The sequence below is a fragment of the Strigops habroptila genome, chromosome 7 (genome assembly GCF_004027225.2).
Source record: "Strigops habroptila isolate Jane chromosome 7, bStrHab1.2.pri, whole genome shotgun sequence".
NCBI classification, from domain to species: Eukaryota; Metazoa; Chordata; class Aves; order Psittaciformes; family Psittacidae; genus Strigops; species Strigops habroptila.
In genome coordinates this window covers 12,950,209-12,974,997 of record NC_044283.2, presented here as the reverse complement: position 1 = coordinate 12,974,997, position 24,789 = coordinate 12,950,209, and the positions used below count along the sequence as shown (strand labels likewise).

The 24,789-nt window shown below is 37.0% G+C and overlaps 2 protein-coding genes across 22 annotated transcripts in view; both read right to left on the bottom strand.

Annotated features, from left to right (window-relative positions):
- Window positions 1-22,312, bottom strand: part of C7H4orf50 (chromosome 7 C4orf50 homolog) — an 83,176-nt gene extending 60,864 nt beyond the window's left edge. For 9 of the 13 annotated variants that reach the window (XM_030491387.1, XM_030491392.1, XM_030491394.1 and 6 more), the window contains exons 1-9: window positions 20,751-21,460; window positions 18,551-18,702; window positions 16,158-16,296; window positions 13,412-14,101; window positions 9,626-9,740; window positions 8,948-9,060; window positions 6,381-8,579; window positions 5,531-5,632; window positions 3,653-3,799 (exon numbers count right to left, since the gene is read on the bottom strand). In XM_030491387.1, the coding sequence (XP_030347247.1) occupies window positions 3,653-3,799; window positions 5,531-5,632; window positions 6,381-8,579; window positions 8,948-9,060; window positions 9,626-9,740; window positions 13,412-14,101; window positions 16,158-16,295 (3,504 nt within the window). In that variant the 5' untranslated portion in view covers window position 16,296; window positions 18,551-18,702; window positions 20,751-21,460. Of the gene's footprint in view, window positions 1-3,652; window positions 3,800-5,530; window positions 5,633-6,380; window positions 8,580-8,947; window positions 9,061-9,625; window positions 9,741-13,411; window positions 14,102-16,157; window positions 16,317-18,550; window positions 18,703-20,750; window positions 21,461-22,241 lie in introns of those variants that run through there. The other 4 variants (XM_030491390.1, XM_030491389.1, XM_030491391.1 and 1 more) reach the window with 4 other exon arrangements.
- Window positions 21,893-24,789, bottom strand: part of JAKMIP1 (janus kinase and microtubule interacting protein 1) — a 138,615-nt gene continuing 135,718 nt past the window's right edge. For all 9 annotated transcript variants that reach the window (XM_030491400.1, XM_030491409.1, XM_030491401.1 and 6 more), the window contains one exon: window positions 21,893-22,879. In XM_030491400.1, the coding sequence (XP_030347260.1) occupies window positions 22,847-22,879 (33 nt within the window). In that variant the 3' untranslated portion in view covers window positions 21,893-22,846. The remainder of the gene's footprint in view (window positions 22,880-24,789) is intronic.

The following is a 24,789-nucleotide window of genomic DNA, read 5'->3' as shown; positions in this document are numbered from 1 at the left end:
TGATTTTCCTCCCTATCCCACTGGGAGTGGGGGGGTGAGAGAGCAACTGTGTGGTACTTAGTTGCTGCTTGGGCTTAAACCATGCCACTAACACTGACACAATCAAAAGACGATGTAAAAGTCAGCTGTGACGTATAACACCACAGCGAAATTTTCCCTCTCTTTCTGACAGCCTTTCCAACTTCAACACTTGGGGTGACTACAAAATACTGCAGGCACCATCTCTTAGAAAACCACACAATAAAGTGATAGACCATGTTACAACACATTATTACAGCACAGCTAAAACCAGGAATATGACAGTTTCCTACTGTTCTTCCTAATGAAGCAAGCCCTCTATGCACAGATTCGAGCAAGTCATGCATGCTTTGTACCAAACTTTTTGGCTCCCTCTTGTGTTAAAAGAACAATAGCAAATGTTGGACACGAAGATTGATCAGAAAAGGGTTGCAGTGACAAAAGCCTGAGGACAAGTCTAAGACATAGTATTATCCTCATCATCTTCTTTCCCACACAAAAGTATGTTAAATTAAAAAAAAAAAAAAAAAAAGGGAAACATTCCTGAACTGAAGATCTTAATGGAAAAAGAAGTAGGGAACTAAAAATATTGCTTAAAGGCTAAAAACAGAGAGAAGTTTGCTCTTTCCTTTTGCGTTTTGCTGACCTGCTCGCTGGTCTGTAGTTTTAAAGCACAAATAAGGCATGAAAGGTTAATTTATGATCACTTTGTCAGATGTTCCAGTTAACAGTAACCACAGGTTGTGTAGTCAAGCTCCAGAAGGGTCAAGGTCCCAGCAGCTGGGACTAGGAAATAACCAAAGGATAACTAAACCCAAAACATAGCATTTAACACGCTGCATTCTTGTAAAACCTGGCAAGATCTTTAGTCTTTGAAGTTGGTGCCTAAACATTAAAAATAAAAATAATCTTCCTCTTCTTTTCTCTACTGTGTTTATCTGAAAACTCAATGAGAAAATTAGAAGGAATATGAGTTTTTGGCTACAGGCTGTGACAGGATTTGGGAGTTCACTGGGGAAGCCTGGCACCTTATTTACTGTATTTCATGCAAAATTCTTCTATTCTGTTTCAAAGCTGTAAACAGTACCCTGCACCCTTCCTGCTCACCCACATAATTCTCCTAACTTCTACCAAAGCACCATAGCTCAGAAGGCCACCCCAACATCCCAGAAAATTTTCCAAAATAATCTTAAGTGTTTCCTCTGTTAGCAACACCAGTGAGACAAAGACTCCTAGCAACAATCATGTAATATATTATCTCAGGTCTCTTTTACTTGCAATGAAAAATATCATGACAGCCTTTTGGAGTCTCTGCTGAGAAACAGGATCCTTGGGCATGAGAGGCTGTAGAACATAAGATATGTACAAAATCCTAAAAGACATGCTCAAAACACATCAGCTCTCAAAGACCTTGGTTCTAGGTCTAGAGTGCTCACATCTTCAGTTACTCATATCAGTCAAACATCACAGACAGAGATCTTCCAGATAATAAAGTTTAGAACAGGAGAAAGCCTAAATTATGGTGACTTACTGTATCAGAGTTTAATAGCTTTGTGGGATGAAAAGCACTTTTGGGTGATATGGCAACTAACTGAAAATAAGAGTATCACCAGTCTACAAAATTGCCCTCAGGAAGAAAAATGGTGCTAGAAAAGTAGATAATTGTGCCAAGAAGTCCTTTTTTTGTTTTGTTTTGTTTTTTAAATAAACTTCAGTCATATTTTAACAATTTCACACAAACCCACTATTGATAGCTTAAAGAGTTTATTTTAAAAGAGCATTACTGAAATAAAGTTACAATCTTCGTTAAAATATATCTACTCTCTTTTCTATCTATCTGTGCTATTTGCTTAATTGTGCCAATAAAATCCTTTGGTTAGGACATAGCAGACTTGTGTCATTCAGGTAATTAGTTGTGCCATCAAATAGTGTAACCAAAGGATGCACCCAGTTCTGTGATGTACATGCACTGTGATTTTGACCCTGGAATGAGACACATGTATTCAACAATTTGACATTAACACTAGAACAAGAAATTAAATTATATTGAGAAGCCAGATCTAAACCAAACAAAATTAAAATATTGCATAAATATATACTAATGATCAATAAACACCAACATAAAAGTTTAGTTATTGGAGGGATTTAAAAGTGGGTTTGTGGAGGGGGTTTTTTGTTCGTTTGGGGTTTTTTGTGGGTTTGGGGTTTTCGGTTGTTTCAGAAGAAAGGCTGACCTGTGCTTTTTCCAGTGTAAAAACATTCTGTCAAGGAGGGTGAATTTTATGCCAATGTAGGTCATGGTCATTGGAATACTTAACATCTTACTACGGTGACCAAGTAAATAAGCAATAATTGCCACAGACTGTTTCCAAACAAAAGGGCTAAAGTTCTATTGCTCAAAAATACCCCACTAAAACTGAAGTGTTTGCTTAAACAAAACTCCATTATACACATCTGTGCATTTTCAAACAATTTGGGAACTGGTTCTTCTTACTTGAAATAGATTTCATTGTTCTAAGATGTTACATGCCAGTACATCATAATGATGTGAAAAATCTGTACTTCATTTTCAATTAGCATTTCAATTCAGCATTCACTTGTCTAAACATCATCACATAGTGCCACTTAGGGTGTACAAAGCTATATGAAATAACTGCATAGGATTTGCAGGTGGCCAACTACACCCTCAGTAAGGATGCCCTAAGGCATTTAAATGAGATAAACAGTGACATTTAGGTAACTGAACTGAGCCCAGAATCTTTACATTTTCCAGATTTTGCTTTTATTTTCTTCCAAAGCCATATCTATCTAACCTGTTCAAACCGAATTTGCAAATATTTTAGGTTGCTACAAAATTGCTTTTCCAGCTGATGAAAGCTGCATGTTTCTGCCTCGCAGTTTTCCTGCTAGGGAGGACAGAAGTGATTTCATGTCTAGCTGAAAAGTTTTTATAGCAGCTGCTTCCAGGAGAATATTCAATAATTAAATATCTTTCCATAAAACACCCCATTTGGTGATAAAAACTTTATTAAGACACTGAAGCATCTGAAAATTCAAAAAGCTTTCATTTACAGCAAAACCAGAGTTTCTGTGGTATAGATACATTCCAATGAGCCTTTCTCTCCCCTGTGAGACACACTTGGGCTGCATGCGACAGTTACAGACTTTGACTCCCCTTTAATCCACACCACCTACTCACTGGCAGTGGAAATTGCTCTACAAAGTGCCTAGCATCACAGCTTCATTTTGCCTGTCCATATTTAGTAATTGGGGTAAGAATGCAGAAAGGCTGAATTCTGGAAACACTGGAGACTCCTCCAGCACCTTTCATTAAGACCACCTGAAAGTCCATGCCTCAGAAAATAACTCTGGCTAAAGAGAGCAGGACAAGAATCCTTTTACAAATAAATAGAGGTGTCTATAATGCCCAAGCACGGCTCAGACTTTGGACTATCCTGTAGACAGATGGCCTACCTTGCATAATATCTGCTCATTTTTAGGTTTATAGCTCCAGTGGCTCTAGGTGCTCTATACTTGCTTCAAATCTATTGCCAATAGCAATAAAGGATGTCTCTGTATCCAAGACACTCCCTCCCAAGGAATATGCTTTTCTCCATTCTGTTTACATACATACCATTAATTTGCAGTGCTGTTTTCCAAGCATTTTGTCCCCAGATTCCTTTTTAAGATGGTCTAGTTCTGAACGAGTCTGTGTCAAACGAGTTTTGATTTCTTCATATCTTGTTTCAGCAAAGCCAAGTTCTCTGTACCACCTTTGAGCCTAATGGGAAGAATAAAAAAGCAAAAGTACTGAGTATAAGTAGCAGTGGTATCATTTTTCAGTAATAGCTTGTGACTGGACTTAGGTCTGATCTCTATATCACAAGTTTTAAATTATTGTAAATTGATTAAAATAAACAGGATTACACAATACACTACAATCTTATTACAAAAAATAAGTAAGGCTCTTAAAGTAAGTGCTGTAGAAACCTATCTAACTAGAGCTATGCAGAAAAATAGATTATTTTTGAAATTGATTTCTGAATTTGAAGGTACCTGGAGTATTTTGAATAAACCTAAAACAAATTAAAAGCAATGGTGACACACTCACACTTTCAGAGATTGCATCTTTGAAAGCACTCAGAGCAAATGGAAAGTAATATTTATCAGCTGGGGGAGGAAGGGAATCTTCCTGCGAAATGTCAAAAATGAAAAATGCAAAGGAGGAAAAAACCCCTCTACAACCTTCCATATGTTCACCTTTACATTTTTCCTAGAATGCATTTTCTCCACTTTACCCATTATCTGTAGTTTGGGTTGGGGGGGAAACAAACAAAACCAAAACCAAAAAACCCCAACAAAACTACCAAACAAACCACTCAGTAGATCATCTGGTTGCCTGATAGCAAGCTCTTTCCTTTACATGGTAGATAATTTCTTCTCCCTTCTGAAAGCAAAGGCTTTGTATTCTTTGAAGTAAACTGAGGAAGATGTAACACACAACTTCCTTGAAACACAAAAAGATTAGAAGGACCCACGTTAACCAGATTTTTTTTAAAATAAGTAAAAATCAAATGATCCCTTCATGTTCGAATTACAAGGTCACAAGTCCTTACCTAACCATCCATCATCCAAATCCACCCTTTCATTCTAATTGCTTCACCTGGGAAAGTGTTATAAAGCATCTGTCAAAGGACAACCATTTTGTACACCCACCATCTTTAAGCCTACTGCTCTTTTACATATTCAACACACTTGCTACTGCCAGTGCTTTTTCCACAGGGAGTCTGAGCAGTGCCTATTACTGCATGAAACAGCCCCATAAATATACACTTGTCACAAAAGCAATACATTCTGCTTAGATAAGCACAGAGTGGAGATGGTTCAATAAAAACCAGGAATGTGAAAGCTAATGCATTCGTAAATGCACAACACTGAAAGCTTCCTTGGTTGGTATTAAAACTGCAGATTTACTTTACACAGGCACAGAACTAGCCATCCAAGCAAGTCTCCATATAGCTGGTGTTGGACTTCATGTTTACTACAAAGAGGTTGAGAGAAGGGGCAGTGTGCATGCTTTGTACCATCACTGGGGATAGTGAGACCCCTTGTCAGTGTCAGATTTTACATCATTTTGCTTCTCATTCAAATACTGCTTTGAATTCAGGTTTCCCATAATCTTCAGTGCTTCTACTGGCTTCTACTGCTCCTTATTCCCAGTGAGGGGGAGGGAAGCAGCCCGCCCAGAGATGACCACAGCAGATGGTTTGTTCTGTGCGTCTTTATTAAGCTTCTGTCAAAGAGTGCTGGAGGAATGCAGCTTCACTTGAAGTTCTGGCCAACCACAAACAATTGTGCAATTCATCACTTAACTGAAAGATCAAAGTGGTACATTTTTGGTTCTGCAAATCAGAGTCATCCCTGTTAAATCCTGGCAGACAGAACAGCCATGTAAGAAAACAAGAAAGAAAACAGATTTGTTCCTCAGGCTTACACCAGAGTAGGAGATTACCTCTTTTTTTGATTTTTCTAATTCCTTTTGCTGTATTTTTAGATCCTCTTTTGCCTTTTCAACTTGCTCTTTCATCATATTGTAGCTTTCAAACATGCTGTCCTAGATACACAACACAAAGACGTGACTCCTCTCACCCATAAGAAATGGCACACAGATTTTTACAGAACTATATATGGTTTCTTTCTGAATTACTAAAAATATTTGTATAAAATCAAGATATTAAAAATGAGTATTTCCCTGTTGATTGTTCTCAACTGAATTCGGTTTTTACAGGAACACAGTAATCTTCATAGAAATTCATTGTGGTGTAAGATTCATTACTCTAAAGGGAAAACATAGACAAGAAATCCACTATAAGTAAAGTTCCTGTCTTTAGGCATATGTTTCATTAAAATCAAACCAGTAAAAAAAATAGACCCTATCAAAATAAAAGCTAGTAAGTGAACATGTGCATGCTTTCCAATAGGACATGATTGTTCTTCAACCCTGAATATTTCACCATTATAACAGAAGTTTGTGGAAATTATTTTGCTCTACCAGAAGCTTTTACTTTTGCAGTAAGATAAATAATTTTTAAAATGCCTGAACAATGCAATCTTTAAAGTATTATTCTTAACTTTGTAGCTTGCTGTATCAGTTTAAAAATCTTGAGCAGAAGATGCAGAAAAAAACCTGGTATTTTGCATTCTATTTCACAGCTAAACTTAGCACCTCAGATCTCCAGCACATGAGAGGTTAAAACATTTTCTAGATTACAAAATTAATTTAGATTTGTCCTCCAAATTACATTTATATGTTCCCCTTTAGAAGATCCTGCTTGATAATATTCCTCATTGTTATTACCTACCTCTTTTCTGGGATAATAGATCGATGGGTCTACAACCAGAACTCCTTCTTCAGTCTGAGTTACACTACATGCTGTTTCAACTTTCTTTGGCTTAAGACCATGTTGTTGACTTTCTTCTTTTAGTTTTATTATCTTTTCTTTTGTTCCCGAACTTTTATCTTTTCTCAGCTCTTCATAGGTGAAACCCAAACATGATATGAATTCTTTCAATTTCTTATTTTCTAAAATAAAGTTTGCATTTGCTTTCTGAAATTCATCAAGCTGTTCTGAAGTTTCTTTCTTGATTCTGTCTATTTCTCTTTTCAGCACACAGTTTTCCTCCCGTAAATCAGAAACAGTTTGATAACAGTTGCTTTTGTACTCTTGAAGTTCTGAAACCAAGGTCCTGTATTTGTCTCGTTCACACTTTACCTCTGCCAAACATCCCAATAAAGTTTCTTTTTCACCTTCTGAAAGAGATATTCTTTGTAAAATTCCCTCTCTCTCTTGGATTAATTCATTATATTTAGCTACGTACTTCTCCTTGTCTTGTAATAATTTACCTATTTCTTTGAAGCATCGGCTTCTTTCTTCTTTCAGGTCAGAGAGCAGCTGGAAATATCTCATTTTCCTTCCATCCGTAGATAAAACACTCCTGGGAAGTTTATTTGAGTCTTTTTCAGAATTCCTATTTTTCTTTTCAACACATGAGAGGTTCTTAGAGAAGGTTTCAATACAAAATGCTCCTGGGCTTATAGCGTTTTCTTCTGATAAGTTATAACATCCACCCGCAACTTCTTTCTCATTAAGTAGATTTTGGAATGAAACAATGTTAACTTCATCTATGGCTAACATGTACTGAAAATACGCATCCATCTCCTCCTCAAGTGCATGCATCATCTGAGCATATCTCTCATTCTCCTTTTGTAATATACAGACTCTTTTTGAGTAATTTTCATTCTCTTGCATCAGTAGAAATATCCTCTGAGAACACACAGCCACCACCTTCTCCAGTGCATATATTTTCATGTTACATTCATTACTAGCTTCCAGCAGTGACAGGTGACAGAAACACTCATAAAAACTGCTCCCTGGCAGGAACAGTTTGTTTAAGCACACAGCCCTCTCCCGCATAGGAGACAACATGTTTAACAGGTGCCTCTCTTCCTCTGACCAAAAATATTTTTGAGAGTATGTATATTGCATGTTTTCAGCAGCTATTTTTTGACATGAGAAATTCTTGTTTGGTTTACATAGTTTCAGGGTCTGGTCTTCTTTTTCTTTCAGGCCAATATTGCTGGAAGGGTTTGTTTGGTGAGTTGGTTTCTGAGGTTGCTCTCCTTCCTCCTCCATTTCGATCACATCTTCTCTATTACATACCCTATTCACATCAGAAATGCAAATTTCTGAGAGATTTCCTTGTTCCTCCATTAGTTTAAGGCTCCTTTCAAAATGCTTCTTGAAGTCTTTAAAACCAACAGATAAATGTTGGACATCCTGTGAGCTACTTAGGCTGTCTTTGGCTTTAATTCCTTGCTTCCCAGACCTGATCAAATCAGTTTTATTTAAAACTTTATAACTTTCCTCAGGAACACAGGTCACCTGCTGTGGTTGGGATTTCTCATTCTGTATTTCTTCTCCTTTAACTCTGCCTCTAAAGACTTTTTGGTCATACTTTCCATCATCGACATCTTTATCCAGACATTTATTTTCACCTATGTTTTTTGACAGAATTTGCTTGTTTTCCCAGTGTTTTTCTCCATTGTATTTTTCTAGAGACAATGTGAAGATTTCAGTCACAGTACAAGGCATCTTTCCACAAAGAAGCGCAGAAGCTTTGTCAGAAAATCCTCCTTCTGCAACAAGACAGAGGCCATCAGAGCAAAGACTGGTATTTGCCTCACAGAAATCCAAACAACTCCTCACTTTCTTCACAGTGCTGACAGCTGGTATGTGGTAGCTTTCAGGTTCTAGCAAGGTAAGTTGGAGCTTCTTCTTCATCAAAGTTTCAACCACAGAAATAGGGAATGTATCTGCTGGTAGATTTATAGCTTGTTCCTTCAAGAGGAAGAAGTTTTCTTCATCTTTTGTTTCCTTACTTGTCTCACCATCAGTTAACTTTTCAGAGCTAGGGAGAAGCAGTCTTGCTGCACAATAACTTGGAGTACATTTGGACAAAGACAAATTATTTTCTAGAGCCCTCTTTGTTCCAAGGATGACCTGATAATAGCAAAAGAGGAATTTCAAACTAAAAAAATATAAGTAGGATATATCATTCTATGTTGCTAATCATAATTTATTTTTCACTTCATCCATTAAATACTTGATTACAGACAGATGAGAAAACTTCTAGATAAAGAGTTTTCAAATTATTTAAAAGTATGTAATGAGCGTAATAATACAAATAAGGTACAAGTAAATAATTTTTTTGGTACACACCTGCATTCATCTTGAATGACATCTTTAGTACCTATGATGTAAAGCTGTTTTTATATTCATATAGATATGCCAACTCTTCATTTTATCTCAAAATTCACAGACTCATTGTGCACAAAGATAGCAAACATAGACGTAACTTTTCTCCTCACCTGCTCAACCTCAGCTAGACCAGCAGCTTTCTCAAAGGCACTGGAATTGTGTAGAAGTTCTTCCGGTAGCCTCTCTATCTGTTTTAGCCCATCATAGCTGCATCCTGGTGCTTCTGTTATGGTAAAACACTGGACAGGTGTAATGCCATTCCCAGACAGTTACATAAAAATCAAACCCAAATGACGTTTTGAACAGAAAAATATTTTAGTGAGAGTATGATCAAAACTGCCACCTCTACCAGAGGTATATTACACCAATGATTCAGAGCACAACATTAAGCAATAAAAAAACCTCAGAAGAAAACATAAATATTAAACTTGAAGTTGGAACTTTATATGATAAAATTTGCCAACATCAGAACTTTCATGTTGTTTGGTCTGAAAAGCAAATCTGACTGCTGCATAGCATTCCTAAACACTGTATTTCAGCCAGGATATGGGAAGTATCCCCTACTTTCTTATCTCTATAGCTTCTTGAAAGTTCTAGGACTTCTTGAGAAAGCTCATATCTAAATGCTACTATCATACTGGCAGATGGTTCACCTTCCCAAGATACAGTTTCCAGATTAGATTTTTAGAAGGTCTTATACCTTTTAAGTCATGCTCACCACATGAATGAAATAATCTTTGCTTTCATTGCACAGGAATGAAAGTAAAAATTCTGGTTTGTTTTCATACCAGACTCTTCCGCATGTAGCAGCACAACTGGAGTCTGAGTAGATCTGCTTCTGAGTGAATCCAAGCCTGCTCCCCATTTCAGATTTTGAATGTCATCCTGGGTTAGATCTCCATTCTTAATGGGAAAAGGAAGAGGAAAAGAAAAAAACAGATTATAAATATACAGTGTTTGTGATATGAAAAACAGGAACCTAAACTTCCTTCACTATTTTGCATTCAAAGATCCGTTATTTCATTATAATTGCTATTATTTCATATAATTTTCTCATCCCAACATTATCTAGTAAATGTTATGGTTTTAAACTTCCCACTGTTTCTGTCATACTTTACAAAGAGCTAAGTAAGAAAATCTGAGTAATAAGCATGTATATGTCAGATCACAGATGGAATAACAATGGAATAACATCTGAACAAAGACTAAATTATAAGCTCATGAAAAAAGAAAAAAAGACAGTCCAATCAAGTTGGGGATGAGACTGATAGTTCAGTACCCAGCTACACAGGCAACAGTTCCTAGGTTAAAAGAACCCAAAGGAGAATAATTGTTCCTAATAAAATTTTCTTTTCCACTGATAATTTAATTGCAAATTTTGTATTCTGTTCTTGACGTTTATCTTGTCTCCCTGATTGAATTTGGAAATTGTGACAATTTTTGGTGCAAAGCAGATACCCTTATTGCTTGATATACAGCAGATCACATTTCAGACGCACTGTGCTCATTTTCAGCGAACAGAAGACTCAGGCTTGATTTTCTCAACAAAACACATAATTAAGGTGGTAGCCAAAACAGCTACAGCACAGAAAACAAGCCAACACATTCACTTTTGTCTTCCTGAACTGCTCTGCACCAAATGCCAGAAGAAAAATTTGGTCACTTTCGGCTGAGCTGCAGCTTTAAAATTACATATGGATGGGAAAGGCAATGACTTCAAAGTCTTCAGTCTATAATGAGTCAGAGAAAGCTACTTGATGTCCCACAGGATCACCAGTGAAAATAATTTTGATTTCAACCCAAGTCAGCTTTCACATTACAGTGCTCTATTCTGAGATCTTGACTGGGAGGCAGGATTTAAGTGGAAACCATACCACTTCCAAGATTTCTTCCTTCATTTTCTCATTTATATTGAAGCTAACATTAATTACTTGTAACACTCATTCCATTCCTGCTGGTTTGCCTTTATTTCTTCCCAGGTATCTTTTCTTTATTGATATGTGGGTTCTCTCAAAACAGAAAATACAGAAAATAATGTAAAGGATACGATACTTGTATACCGGGAACATAATTCTGTGAATTCAAGACCTCAGCTGTCGTGTGAAAGCTGTAGAAAGGTGCATGGCTAGGTGTTTCACACTTTTCCTTTACCAACACCTTCAACTAACCCCTAATGTTCACATCTGGAAACTGTCTGATAAGTCAAGACACAGCCACATTGACCCATCTGCTTTTTCATGCATTTTTGATACAGGCATAGGCTGAAATTGGAATATTGCAGACATGATCCTGATACTGAGTTTGGAAATTCAGATTTCTAACAAGATTTGCATGATGTAACCCCTGAGATGCAGTTCACTTCTACAGTACCAGAACAAAACACCTAATTGGATCTGATATTATTGCATGAAGATGCAGTAACGACTAAGGCTAGTTTTGAAGAATAATTGATGTGCTTGGCATTTGAATAACATGGTATTTACTGAGGAATCTCATACCATGCGTATTTCACAGGAGCCTGATAAGCCTGTCTTCAGGAAATACTATTTTCCCGTGAAGTAGGCAAACGATCCCATTCAATCTTTCACTGAAAAATTATACACAGGCAGCTTTCCAGAAAAGTATCAGCATGAAAATCTTTCTTGTTTTGCATACAATTCCTCATTTCTATAGTTGTTGATGGAGAATGATGAGATCAAATAGATTTTATCTTGTAACTATTTAGACTTGAATACTACAAGGTGATTAAGATTAGGAAAGTCTATTTTAATAGGTGCTAGTAAACCACAAGATAAGGGGAAAAAGCCATCTTCAGTTTTACAGTATAACACCAGATGTCTCCCTCCTCCTTTTATCATAGTGAAGTTTTTTCCCGGCTATCTCAAGGCATTTTCTACTAGAAAAATCCAAGTGAGTTAATAGCAGTACCAAAAGAGGAGGAAAAGAAAACCAGAAATGCAGAAGGCACAAGATTTGGTATACACAGCATCTAAGGAATGCAACCTACTGTGCAGCAGACCAAAGTAAACAGATTTAACACAAACTATGGCTTGTTCATCTATACCAAAGACTGGGTAATTGAGACTCAGTATGACCTCCTATGGCAACAAAGCTGTAAATTAATACTTAGAAAAGAAACAGTTAGAAAACTTTGTGTAGAGGAAAAAATAACCTTTATGAGGGTACAGCATAAAATGAAAGAGATTTGATCCTGTTTCTTGCGTCTTAGGCAATTAGTCAGTTGATATCTCGCTTTCACTCCTCCCAATAACTCAATATTTTCTCCTTTTCTCAATTTTCTCAAACCACTAGTAATTCTCCACTACTTCTTCCCTGGCTCTGAAAGCCCTCACTCCTACTATTTTAGTTGTGCAGCCCCCTCAGGGTGCACTTGCTTGTTGTACCTATTTACAACTAAGCGCAAGTCCCTCTAGGAATATCTTAAAATATTTTCAAACCTTGTTTTTTATTCCCAAGAAAAAGCAAACTCTCCAGTTAAAGTAACAGTAGCAAATGTTCAGGTAAGTATAAAAGTAAGCAACAGCAGTCAGTCTTTCTGCCACCGCAGGGCAGCTATGGAGACACGTGGTGAGGCACAGCTGCTGAGCTCTCCACGAAGGTCATCCATGTTCTGCTGGTTACTGTAGGATGATCTTACCACTCTTCCTCCCTCAGACACAGCCAGCCTCCTGGAGTAACTGGGTTTTTTTCATGCCCATGATCTCTTAGTTAACTGGTGTTAAAATCAAGAGAGTTCTTCGGATATCAGGTCACAATCTGAATGGAGTGGCTGAGTGTGAGGCTTAGCTGATTTTGCTTTATTTAACAAATCCTCAGAATAAAAATACCCTCCACCTCAGTGCATAAAGAATAAAACTTTGTTTGAGTCCTCTGTGAAAAGAATTGTCCTTTGTCAGCAAAATGAATTGGCAGATGCTGAATGCCGTATTACAGCATATGCAGAGTTTTCCCATGCAATTCTGGAGCTAAGTGCTTGAAGCAAACAGGTCTATTCAGTGTCTTCAGGGCATATCACAATGCTACAGAGCTGCAAACCACTGAGCATCTCAAATCCCAGTCATGAATACTGTATCCATCTTCCCTTGTTTACCACTATCCAGAAAACCTCACAGACAAGATTTATTGTCAGCTGTGATTTTTTCTTCAGAATTTGGGCATGAATAACATGTGAAAACTCATCCAACCATACATGTGCTCCTCCACTGAATGGTGTCCACAAGATAAAGCTCTCAGAATTTCTTCAGGGATCTACTCCTAGTGCCAACTGAGACCTTTTGCCTTGGGCACATCACTTGAAAAGTTAAGGAAACAAGATTTGTGAAGTTCCCTCAATGTGCACCTAATAAAAGCACTGGTGAAATGAAGCTCCAACTACTGATTCCACTGGGTGTGAATTAGACACTGAAATACTAATACAGAAACAGACATAAAGGAAAAAAATGCAGGCAGGAAAAAGCCTCACACTTGCATCTCAATTGCACATCTAATGACAGTTGTAATCCCGGATGATATAAAGAGGAAAACTAATTCTATTCTGCCTTATTTTTACTTACCAGGTCAACACTGCTGTCTGTATTCTTCGTTCTTGTAAGTCGTGAGTCCTTTTCTTTCTTTTTCAACTTCATCATACCTTGATCTCTTAAAGCTCTATTTTCATCTAAAAGTTCTTCCATTTTTTCCTGCAGTTTGATTTCGGATAATTTCAGACTATACACATGACGGCAAGATTCTTCTAATTTTCTTCTCAGAAAGTCTTCAGTGTCCTGAGAGCACTGGAGTTCAGTCAGAAGGTCTGCCTGTTCTCTTCTGTTGCCCTCTTTTTCCCTTAAGAACTCCAGATTTTGCTGCAATGCCTCAAGGTGGCTTTTCATGTTATGTTCCACATTTTCAATGCAAGTTTTCAATTCCATTATTTCCACATCAGAGTGGTTATAGCCCTGAGTCCCACTGAATGCTGATTCTAGCTTCTGCTGGAGATACTGCACCATTCCCCCTTCTAACTCGGATGTCAAAAGAGCAACACGGGCACTAAGATCTAGGACTTGCTTTTCCAGACTAGATACCTCACTCCGAAGGCAACATTCCCTTTCTCTCAGCACTGCTGTCTGTTGTCTCTGCCTTTGTTTGTAGTGCTCAAAATACTCTGACTGTTTTTTTATTTCATCATCTTTTGTCTTCAGCTGCTCCTGAAGCCAACGTAATTTTTCCTTTTGCTTCTTCTCTGACTTTTCTTGGGTTTCGACCTGTAGTTTCAGTGAGTTGTATGGTTAACATCTTGATTCTAAATCTCTTATTCCCCTATTATTTGTATTAGTTTGGCAACAATTCTGCCCTGTTTTCTGAAGATCATTCCTGTTTTCTGAAAACTCAGGAATGACGTAAGTAGAAATTTTTTAAAGCCAATAAAATCCTTCATCTAGAGCAAAACTGACCTACTGTCTTGTCATTTCAGCCATCACTGAAACATCTCAATAAGAAACAAACAAAACACCTCAGTAAGAAACAAACAAAACACAAACTCACCCATGTCTACCACTACATAAAATACAGGAAGTTTATAAACACTTTCTTTTACATGTTCTACAGTACATATTAAATCAGAAGAAACTTTTGAACTGGAATTCGTACACCCAGCTGTGAACTATACAGCAAGAGATCCTTAACACTGACAGTGGTGTAGCACTGGGATGTTACAGTTAGAGAAGCTGTGGTTCTATTAGAGAAAACAGAACATATGCTTTCCAGAGACCTTTGCCCTTCACCATACCTGTCATCTGTCAGCTCCTTTTATGAACCCCCAGAAAAGGAGAAAGGAACAGATGCGTTTTGAATCAGTTTGAAAAAGACTTTAGTATTTTCATTTGTACCAGAGTGTGTTTGAACATAGTGATATACAGAGGTGGAAGGTGTCAGTGAAAGATGTGAGGAGGCTTTCATGATATTCATGCTGCCCTTGTTTTGAGAACAGTAAGAGCCACCCAGTATCATAGGGCCATTGTGGCAACTTTGAAGCAAGACTGAAGACACTAAGACATTACTATATTTCTTCAGGGACTTCATTAGGTCAGTCTTTTCAATCTTCAGTACTATCCTGTCTGAAGAGTTCACTGGCAAGGATAGGACATGAAGGAACAATAGGGTGAAATGTTATGCAATGTCACGTAGGTGTGAGATAATACTTTATTTAGTTAACTGTTGATGGGAATATATGTATGTCTAAGCTTCCCGAGTCTTGAAAAATAGATTTCACTATTAATTAAAAAGCAGACTATTGTTCATTCTTAGGAGTCTTGCCACACGATACAAGAGTCCTGCCAGTGTATTCAACTTCGTCCTAAAATCTTGAGAAAATAAAAGTGTATCTATCTTATAAACAAAATCAAAAGACATTGTGTTTCACTGTAGATTCTCCCAAAAAACCTCTCATTCCTTCTCCATTTTCAGGGATCCACCCAATGAGCTGTGGAAACTAGGTAAAAATAACTGTTGTATGTGTTATCAACCAACAGCTGACCTTCCCGATACAAGAAGTTTATGTGAAGAAGTACTAGCACTTTGAGAACTGAAGGCTTTCCATTGCAGAGCTGACAATTTCAGAACAGAGGGCATGCGATCAGCAGTGGGATGTTCTTGGCAATGAATGAGGAAGCAGATCAGCTTTCTCCAGTGAGGGGCACTGCAGTGGAGAGCTTGCACCAGCAGGGCTCTGCAGAGAGGTGGCCCACATGACAGTGCATCACTGGAAAGAAGGTAAGACCCAAAGCGATCTGGGAAAGCTGGAAGAGGACACAAGCTAAGCAGGAAGCTTAAAGTGGGTGCAAAAGCAGGTGGGGCCCACCTTGAAAATGCGTGAGCAATTGAAGGCTCAGATGATGGGCTGAGCAGCTGCATTTTATGCAGAAAGCAGGCTGTGGTAGCTGTGTTGTGCTGTTGTATTGCATATGGTAGGGAATAAAAAAAAAAATGCTTTATTATGGGAATAGAAAGATAAAGTCTGACCTAGAGACGAGGAGTACACTGAGTGGGTTCTGGGGAGAAAGAAGGAAGTGGGAGCATATATCTCAAAGATCAAAGGTCTGAATGAGAAGAATAATGGCAGTGCTGTCAAAAACATTAGAGAAATAGCAAGTGGGGCCAGAAAGACCAAAAAGTTCTTCTGATTTCTCTGGTTGTAGAAAAAGAAAGGCTGAGATGATTTATTGCTTAAAAACCGAGAAGTAACTGGAGATGAGATTGACTTACAAATTATTACCCCAAAGAGAAGCTAAGCTAGGTTATTTGAAACAATATCTTCCTCACCAAGTTGATCAGGTCCTCCTGAATGTGTCTCAGTTTCCCTTTAACACGCACATTTGCATTTTCAACCTGGCGCAACTTCACATTTAATTGATCGATCATCACAAGAAGTGCTTTGTGTGATAGCTCCAGCTCTTTCATCCTGTGAGTGAGAATGAAAATCTTTGCTAAGTAAATACCACAAAGTTCCAGATGGATAAGTAGTCATCAGCAATGCACCAATTTATCTTTGTTTTTCCATTTTTCTTCCAGAAATAAAATAGTAAAAATTTGATCACTAATAACAAACACTTTCTTAACATGTCTACTGGGGTTTGCACATTAAGCTGGATTCTTTCAAAACTGTTAAAAACAATATGTATGTTCACTATCTCTCTGCTTGTTTAATATGAAAACCATAAGCAAACACATTTATGAGGTTAGTATTCACTGGCACACTGTATGTAGTAATAACTTACAACAAGGACAACCACAACACTTCGGTCTCTACATGTACCCAATCCTGTATCGATGTACAGGATTTTTCTAGGTTCACAATTAGCATATTCAGATTTTATGAAGAAGGTAAATGTGTTCTAGTGACCAAAGAGAAAACATCTGACTTGAAACATACTTCACAGCGGGTACTGAAACCTCTAATGGATAACTGTATTGACTTTGTCCACAGAGCTGGATTTTGACAAAATAAAGGTTCACTTTGCCTGTTGCCATTCAAGTAGTAGTGTAAGATAACATGGCGTGGTGTGTTGGGGTTCCTCTACACAGAAAGAATTCCTAAAATAATCTTACAAGAGCAAGCTTCATGTTTTCCTTAAGGCTTTCCTTTCCTTTTCAGCCTACACAAGATTTCTTTTTTTTTTTCCTCAATGCCTTAAACAGTTGTGAATTCCAAAATTTCTTTTTCTTATTCAGGATTTCTTTTTCCCAGTCTCTCTAGTGGCAGATAAGAAATTTTTTCCCCCACTATTTGTGGCAGATACTAGAGCCTTCTCTTTTCTCATTTCAGAGATGCACACATTACCCCCATGCTACTCAGGGCTGTGCTGTACTGTATCTTCTTCCCTGAATTTCTTTGTTCAACCTTCAACAGTATTCCACCCAGCTCCCCTGCTCATTTCCTTCTTCTAGCTTTGTCTTACTGCCCTTACCTGTCAAAACTTCCTATTACCTCCATCCCAGCATGACAAAAATCTCATTCAAAATATATGATGAATATAAAAATATAAAGAAATTAATACATTCAAAAATCTCACATAAAAACATTCCTGAAGCAACAGGATTAAGAGAGATAACACATCATTAAGTAAGTATCAATTCACGTATCAAAGCAAACCTGATGAGTTCCTCCCCACTACAGACACTGCATAATCTAACACTGGTGTCAAAGGAAACTGGGCCACGTATCAGGCCAACACTCTGCCCTGGCTAGTTACAGCTGCTGACTCTGCTTCTCTGTTTTCTCTAAAAATTTTGCCTTCCACATAATTCCTCATCTCATCTGTCTGTGCTTCAGCCACAAGAACTTCAGGCACAGGACTTCTTTTCTTTCTACTGGCTACCCAAGGTCCCTGAAAATGGGCTCCTTATATGCCAGACAAGTTTCAGCTAGTCAGTTGCTCTCCTTGAACTGTTCTCTCATGCTTTTTTTGTTTTGGCTTTAAATAAATTTTTTCCCATATTTCCCTCCCAAATCTTTGCTAAAATAGGCCTATTCCTATGAAAGCTTCCATTTCAAAAAAGATTATTATTTTGATAAAAAGCCCATTATTAAAATATTTCTGGCCAAATCCCTTGATGAATCAAAGCAATTAAGAAACTAAACAAATAATTATTTTGAATGCCCTTTATATTTTCTGTACTTTTAACTAGGTTTCCTTTAGAACAGTGCAGTTGCTGATCAGCCAAACCTTGATCTTATTATTCTAGTCAACTACATAATTAATGTTTAATGGCACCTTTAGCTACTGTGTTGATTAACATTAACATACTAAACTAGATGAAGCTTTCTGAAACAAGAAATTTTTTTTGCAACACAAAATTCTAAATTAACTCTTAATTTTAAGGAAAGGAATATAATATTCAAGCAGAATTTTTATCTTATGAATATTTAAGAATGAAACATCCTGAGAAATCTGTCTGGTTATTTACAATAGGATTTAACATCATGCTGTAAATCTGAGTTACATTATTAAAAACTCAACTATTGCATTTCTATTCTACCAGCTACACAAAACACTTACTTACACATGCATCTTACCAAGCACCCTAAAACACCATTAAGCCTTTCTTTTTGCTGGTTTTGCATGTGTCATTTGACAGCCAGTACATGCGGCAAAGGGAAGAGCACATTTGCACATCACATTAAGTTCGAATACAAAAAGAACCCTTTTATTTACCTATTTCTTAGGACAGAATCTGACTCCACGTAGTGCTCTAGAACACCTCTCAGTTTTTGCTCTGACTTTTCCAGTTCTTTTATTCTGAGGTCCAAATTCTCTTCTCCAGCACCGTGTACTTGTTCATCAGGTATGCTTGCATCTTCTAACTCCTGGAAAATCCAGGAAGTATCAATTTTAACATTGAAATTCAGGATATCGAATCCTTCATTACTAGGCATTTTAATACAGTAACAAAATTCTTGTTCTCTCTCTGATGAAGGATCCATGGGATGAAAAAATCCCAAATTATTAAGTTCTCAATGTACTGCCATCTAAGCAAGGAATAAAAGAGTCTAAGCCTCTGATGATCAAATGAACAGTCCTTCTCAATTCTGAACACATTTATTATTTATGAAAGAGTCTCATTTCATTAGCCCCAGAGTAATTCAGCATGTGTGGAAGGTGTTGCAGTTCACGAAATGAGATCCCCATAAAAAATTCAATTAGACTAATTAATTAAGGAATTAGGCATAAAAGTTTTGAAAAGAGGATAATTTTCTACTAAGTATAGGAGTTAATAAAATTGAGAATGTTTATCACACAATTTACACCCCCCTCTCCCCCCACACTTATTTTGTATAAATATCTGATATTTTTATTGTTTCAAGACAGAAGATTAAAAAATAATATTTCCGATGCAAAAGTCAATCTACAGCTATTTCAGTGAAACATTCATTGTACTTAACTGGTATTCTGGCATTCTACATTCAGTATTTTACTTAAAATTCTCCTTCAACTCTGATAAGTTATGAAACCATGCCTAAAAAGGAATTTTTAACTTGACGTTGAGAAGACAAGCTAAGTTTGGTTCTTTTCCTTTGCCTCTTTTAGCAATAGCTCTACAAGTTCTTCAGCCTGCAGTTCACCTTCATTTACAGAAACTCTCTTAAGCAAGTATTGTCCTATAACTGGTATCTGTAAAATGCCTTTGCTTTTGCTATAATTGTATTGATTTGGAATTTTATCTGTAATTGTAATTCAACCACTGAGTTTGGACCTATTCTCCAGGAAATGAAGCAGTTACTATTTTGGTTTGGTTTATTTTCTTTTTTTTCTGCACAAGGACCAAGAGTCAAAAGCTCCAGCTGCTCCTCAGTCCCTTGAGAAGCCATAATACTTGAAAGCTACAAGTATGGAAGGACAAACAACACATAAACCCACACCGACAACAAAGATCAAGCCACTTTGTGATCTCTAGGCTTACCAAGCCCAGCCCCTTCTCAGAGACAATGCATTTCTGAGACCTGCAAACCTAATCATGGCTCTCCCCTGGCCTCTCCCAAATGGAAAAGCATCTTTGTTTTTGAGCTCCTTGAGACACTAATACTTTGTATTTATTATTTGTAAAGTGAATAGACATCATGCTCCATGACTATGAGCATCCCTGAACACCACTGCAAAAGGAATATATAATAATAGTGGACAATGTTACTCTCCCCATTAACGGTTTACAGTGGCAGCTGAATTAATGTCATTTTCTATTGTGCCACAGCCTAATATCCAACTCAAGATGTAAGAAATAAATTAGCTGTATATTTGGCAGAAAGTAGCCTGATAAAAGCAATGAGGATGGACCAGGCAGGAAAAAAACTAACATTTAAAACCATTACATTGATTTTTACTTACATATTTCTAGTACATGATCTTGCTTATAAGTGCACTTTTATTCTCTGGTATATTGAAAGCTAATTTCTGAAGTTGATCTCAAACCTCATGATCTATTAGGATCTATGCTTCTGATGCCTCATCCAGAAAACTACTGAGTATTCTAGCATAAAGCCGGGAAAGCTGTTATGACTGACACCAGAAATGAGGAACTTATTGTTTCCTTCTTCACTTATACAGCTGCGACAGATGATTTAAGAACTGTGTCACTGAAAGGCCCAGCATCTTGCATGGATCAAATCTAGTCAGTTAACACATTGTACTTGTTTCCAGCTCTATAACAAATACCAATATGCAATGGATAGTAAGACTGGAATGATAGACACCGTTTTCTAAAACTAGAAATCCTCCTAGCTTAGCACAGAATAAAAACATCATGAACGTGATGGAAAATGGCACTCAAATCAGCCAGTTTCTTTGAGAAAACTGTCACATGTAGATCACAATGTAACACACAAAAAAAAAAAAAAAAGGCAAACTAAACTGCACATACCTTTTCTGCTTTGTAACAAGACCATCTCCTGGCTCCACAGTGCGCTTACCACTGCAGCCACATGCTCTGACCATCTCATGTTTGTGCTTATAGTTTCATTTCCAAAGCAGTGATGAGCAAACTTATGTCCATTATGTCCATGAGAAGAAAAGAGCATTTCTATGCCAAGTGAATCACACTTCTGTTCTTTCGTCAGCACCTGGTTTGGTTATCTCAAGCTCTGTTTATCTCCTGTCATGGTCCTTCTCCTCAGAGTAATGCCCAAACTCTTCCTTTTGAAATGAGGACCTCATTTTTTCCATTCTGTCATCACACTGCTAAATGCTTTAACTAAAACATGAAAAATCTCTATTTGAAAACACATTCTGTAAATGTTTGTTCCTTTGAACAAAACATTGTGGGCAACACATTCCTTTAGGGATTGACTTTCCAAACTTCTGCATGCTCCTTGTTTCCAATTTAAATTGTGCTTTGTACCAGGAAACGGTTACTCAGACTCTCACACAAGCCACTGTTTGCTGCATCTGACTGAATTAATCTTGTGGAGTGCCTCAACTCCTTCTGCAGGTGAATGATCTTGACTGGTGATTCTTTGTGAAGAGTACATCTAAGAATTATCTGAGAAAACCAGCTTCTTTTGAGGCTGATTCCTGCAGCTTCAAGAGTAAGATATTCAGTTGCTGTGACAAATCTTTTCCTTGGCTTTCTTTATGCTGCCTTGATTGTTCTTTGCTTTGTTATTTTTTTCAATCATAATTTCTACTTTATGTGATGTATTATCATAACCATCTTATTCTACTCCACGTTCATGCTGGAGTTCTATGTGTCCATGGGAGCAGAATTGTTTCTCTGTAGCTTTCTGTGTAGCCCTTTTAACACTTAGATGATTTTCAAGAAAATGTGAGGGAGGAGAAAGTTATCTTGTAATATTGTGCTCTTAATATTTTCATCTTGTCTTAACATTCCAGAAATAATTAAAATTATCTATTTCTTCATCTTGCCTTTCCAGCTCTGAAATAACGATTTGCTTTACCCCTCTTTGAAAGATAAGCCTAAACTTTTTGAATCTTCCAACCATTCTCCATCTTAAACAACTCTTTTCAACTTTTATTTTTTCAATCTGTGCTTCGCCCAGATTTTCCTGCAGTTCAGGTGGTCAGTATCTTTGTTTATCCACTACCTTTGCTGGTTGAGGTTGTGCCATTTTTGCTTCGTGGTAGCTAATATCAACATTTATTTCACCTGAGACAATGCCATGATTTCCAAATATTAATTTCCAACCTTGTCTCTGCTCATCACATTTGTCTACACACCCATTTCTTCAAGCCCCTCTTTATTCTTGAAGAGATAGCTGAGCACAGTGCATCATGCATTCTTCCTAATCTCTCAGGCCACATCAGGATCTTCCATTCTCCCAGTGCTATCTTTAAAAGTTATTGCCTTAATTTTCAAGAAACATTCAAAAAATCATTTCTCCCACTCAGTTCTTACCCACTTCAAAGTTTCCTTACTTCAATCTTCCATCTTGACTTTCTCCAAGACCCATCCTTCTCCATCTGTTGATTTCCAGTTTATGAATTTAATATGAATTTTACCACTGCAGGGTTGTAAATCTCTATTTGTTTCCGTCTTTGAACAGTTTTTTCCCCTGTCAGCTATTTACTATAGAGAACTTATTGTCAAACACTTAGCTTTTTTATATAGATATTAAAAAGGAGATTCTGTGTTTCCTGGGTGAAATGCAAACCACGTTTGTTGAAAGCATGCAGTTTGGAGACAAAAATCTCAGTACTGTAAGAAAACCATTTGGTAGATAACAGTTCACACAGCAGCCAGTAATTGCACTTGTATTTTTTCCAGTGTTTGATTGGTGTGAGAGTGTAAATTCTGTTTAGATTTTTTTCCAGTGTTTATGGTGTGCTGGTCCTTATTGGATTATCAAATCATTCCAACTTGAAGCTATATCTTTAAAAAAAATCTCTAATTCTAAATTCAAATATTTTGCAGCTTCTAGTATTATGCAAACTGTTTTATGAAAAAAAATGCACCAATTTAAAGCTGCTCAATAAATATTTTCTGTAGTTTTGCACGTGGACTCAGCTCTTCACTCCATAGGTTCTTTTAGTAGCCTGTATGCAAAACAAAACAAAAACCAGAAAACAAAATGTACAAAGAAAAGAAAAAGTCTGATGAACTTTAGATAGAAAATATTAACTTAGAAATAAGTATTGGTATCCAGCCCTAAATTTACAGACACCACAATCTCTTTCTAAAAGTTTTCTATTAGCTTCAAAATAACAAGAACCAAAATTACTATCAGTAAATCACTTGGTTTGCCTTGAAGTAATGAACACTGTTCAAGAGTCCAACTAGAGTTAAGTCTCTTAAAATAGGCTTTGCTGTGACACATTAATCAGAGACATATTCACCTCTGGCAAGGTGAATTAAAGGAAATTACCCTCCACATTAGCACCGCAATATGATATGCACTCCTAGAAACGTGAGAGTTGAGCAGCTACGTGGCTACACAGCCATTACCACTGTGGTATTCCCTCAAAATTCTTGTCACGAACCTTGAATTTAACTGCTTAAATAGTTGCTGTAAACAGGAAGAATAGCAGCTTATATCAGTACAACATATTTTCTGGAGACTAACTACACTTGTAAATTTTATTTTTATTCTTTTTTTTCCTCACCAAAGGGGACCCATAATACTACCAGCTATATCAGCAGAGAAGCCTATAGATCAGGCCTAAGCCTTGAACTCATAGTATTTCTAACTATTTTAAAGAGGATTTTAAAAATGCTGGTGTTCTCAGTAGGTTTATAGAATGTTTATAAAGTGTCTCTAAACTTGGCCAATATACTTTTTACAGTATTTAAAATAAAAAATGTTCATCCAGATGTTAGAACCTCTAAGTGGGACTGGAGTAAAAAAACTGGATGAAACTCCAAAGGCAACGGTTTGGTGACTTCCTTTAACATTACTCTTTCAAAGTTGCATTTGTCCTTTCCAATCTCCACAGAACAGAAAATCCAGTTCAGACTGAGGTAAGGTGAATACGGTACCACAAGGCTTCTCCTGCCTTCAAATGCATCTCTATAAGCATAGGCTCAATTTTTGAAAAAATGAAGAAAATTTCAAAAGGAATGCTCAAAATGATGTTAAAAATATTGCTCAATTTCAAGGAATATTCAACACCCATCTAGCAACCAAAAGAACCAAAAGCACATGTAACAAATTATTAATACCCTCGGATTACATCCCACCCATCTGCATCTACCAACATTATATTGCATACATTTGCAGCAACACTAGTAATGAAAGACCAGAACCAGTTCCCAAGACTATCAACAGAAAGATGATAAATGAATGTACTGGGATCTGAAAAAAAACCCAAAAGAGACCACGATAATACAGGTCTGATTTCTCAAAAGTACTTGTAATCTGGGCAGCAGAAAATACCATTTCAAGCTTAAGGTAAGGTAAACAGAACAGCTTTTTTGGATAACTATTGTCATCGTGTTTCTTATCATACAGTGCTTGATTGCAGTTTCAAAGGAATCGATTAACCACATTTCCTACTATAAAGAGATTTCATGAACACAATTCACAGAGATTCCAAAGGAAAAAAACACTTTGAAAAATTGAAAAGGTAAAAATATTGTGTATTTTCAGTTTTAAACAAACAAACAAACAAAACAAAACAACAAACAGCAACAACAGAAACACTGCGTAAATATTGAATAGGTTTAAACCATAGCTTAATCCTCTAGCAGTTAGGTTGTTGAGTTATGATCCTTACTGAAAGGCAGTGTGGAGCTTGCATTGCTCCAGGAAAGAGGGTAGTGTCTGAAGGGAGGTATATGGAAGTTTCTTACCCTTGCTTCTCCATGATGCATGGGCGCATGGAGAGTCAATCACATTGCAACCTTCACATTGCCTCATAAAAGGGAAATCAGGTTATTATATCCTAAGCTATGTCATGTCTTCAAGGATCTTGAGGAAGTGAAATGAACCCATTTTGCATTCGCGGTG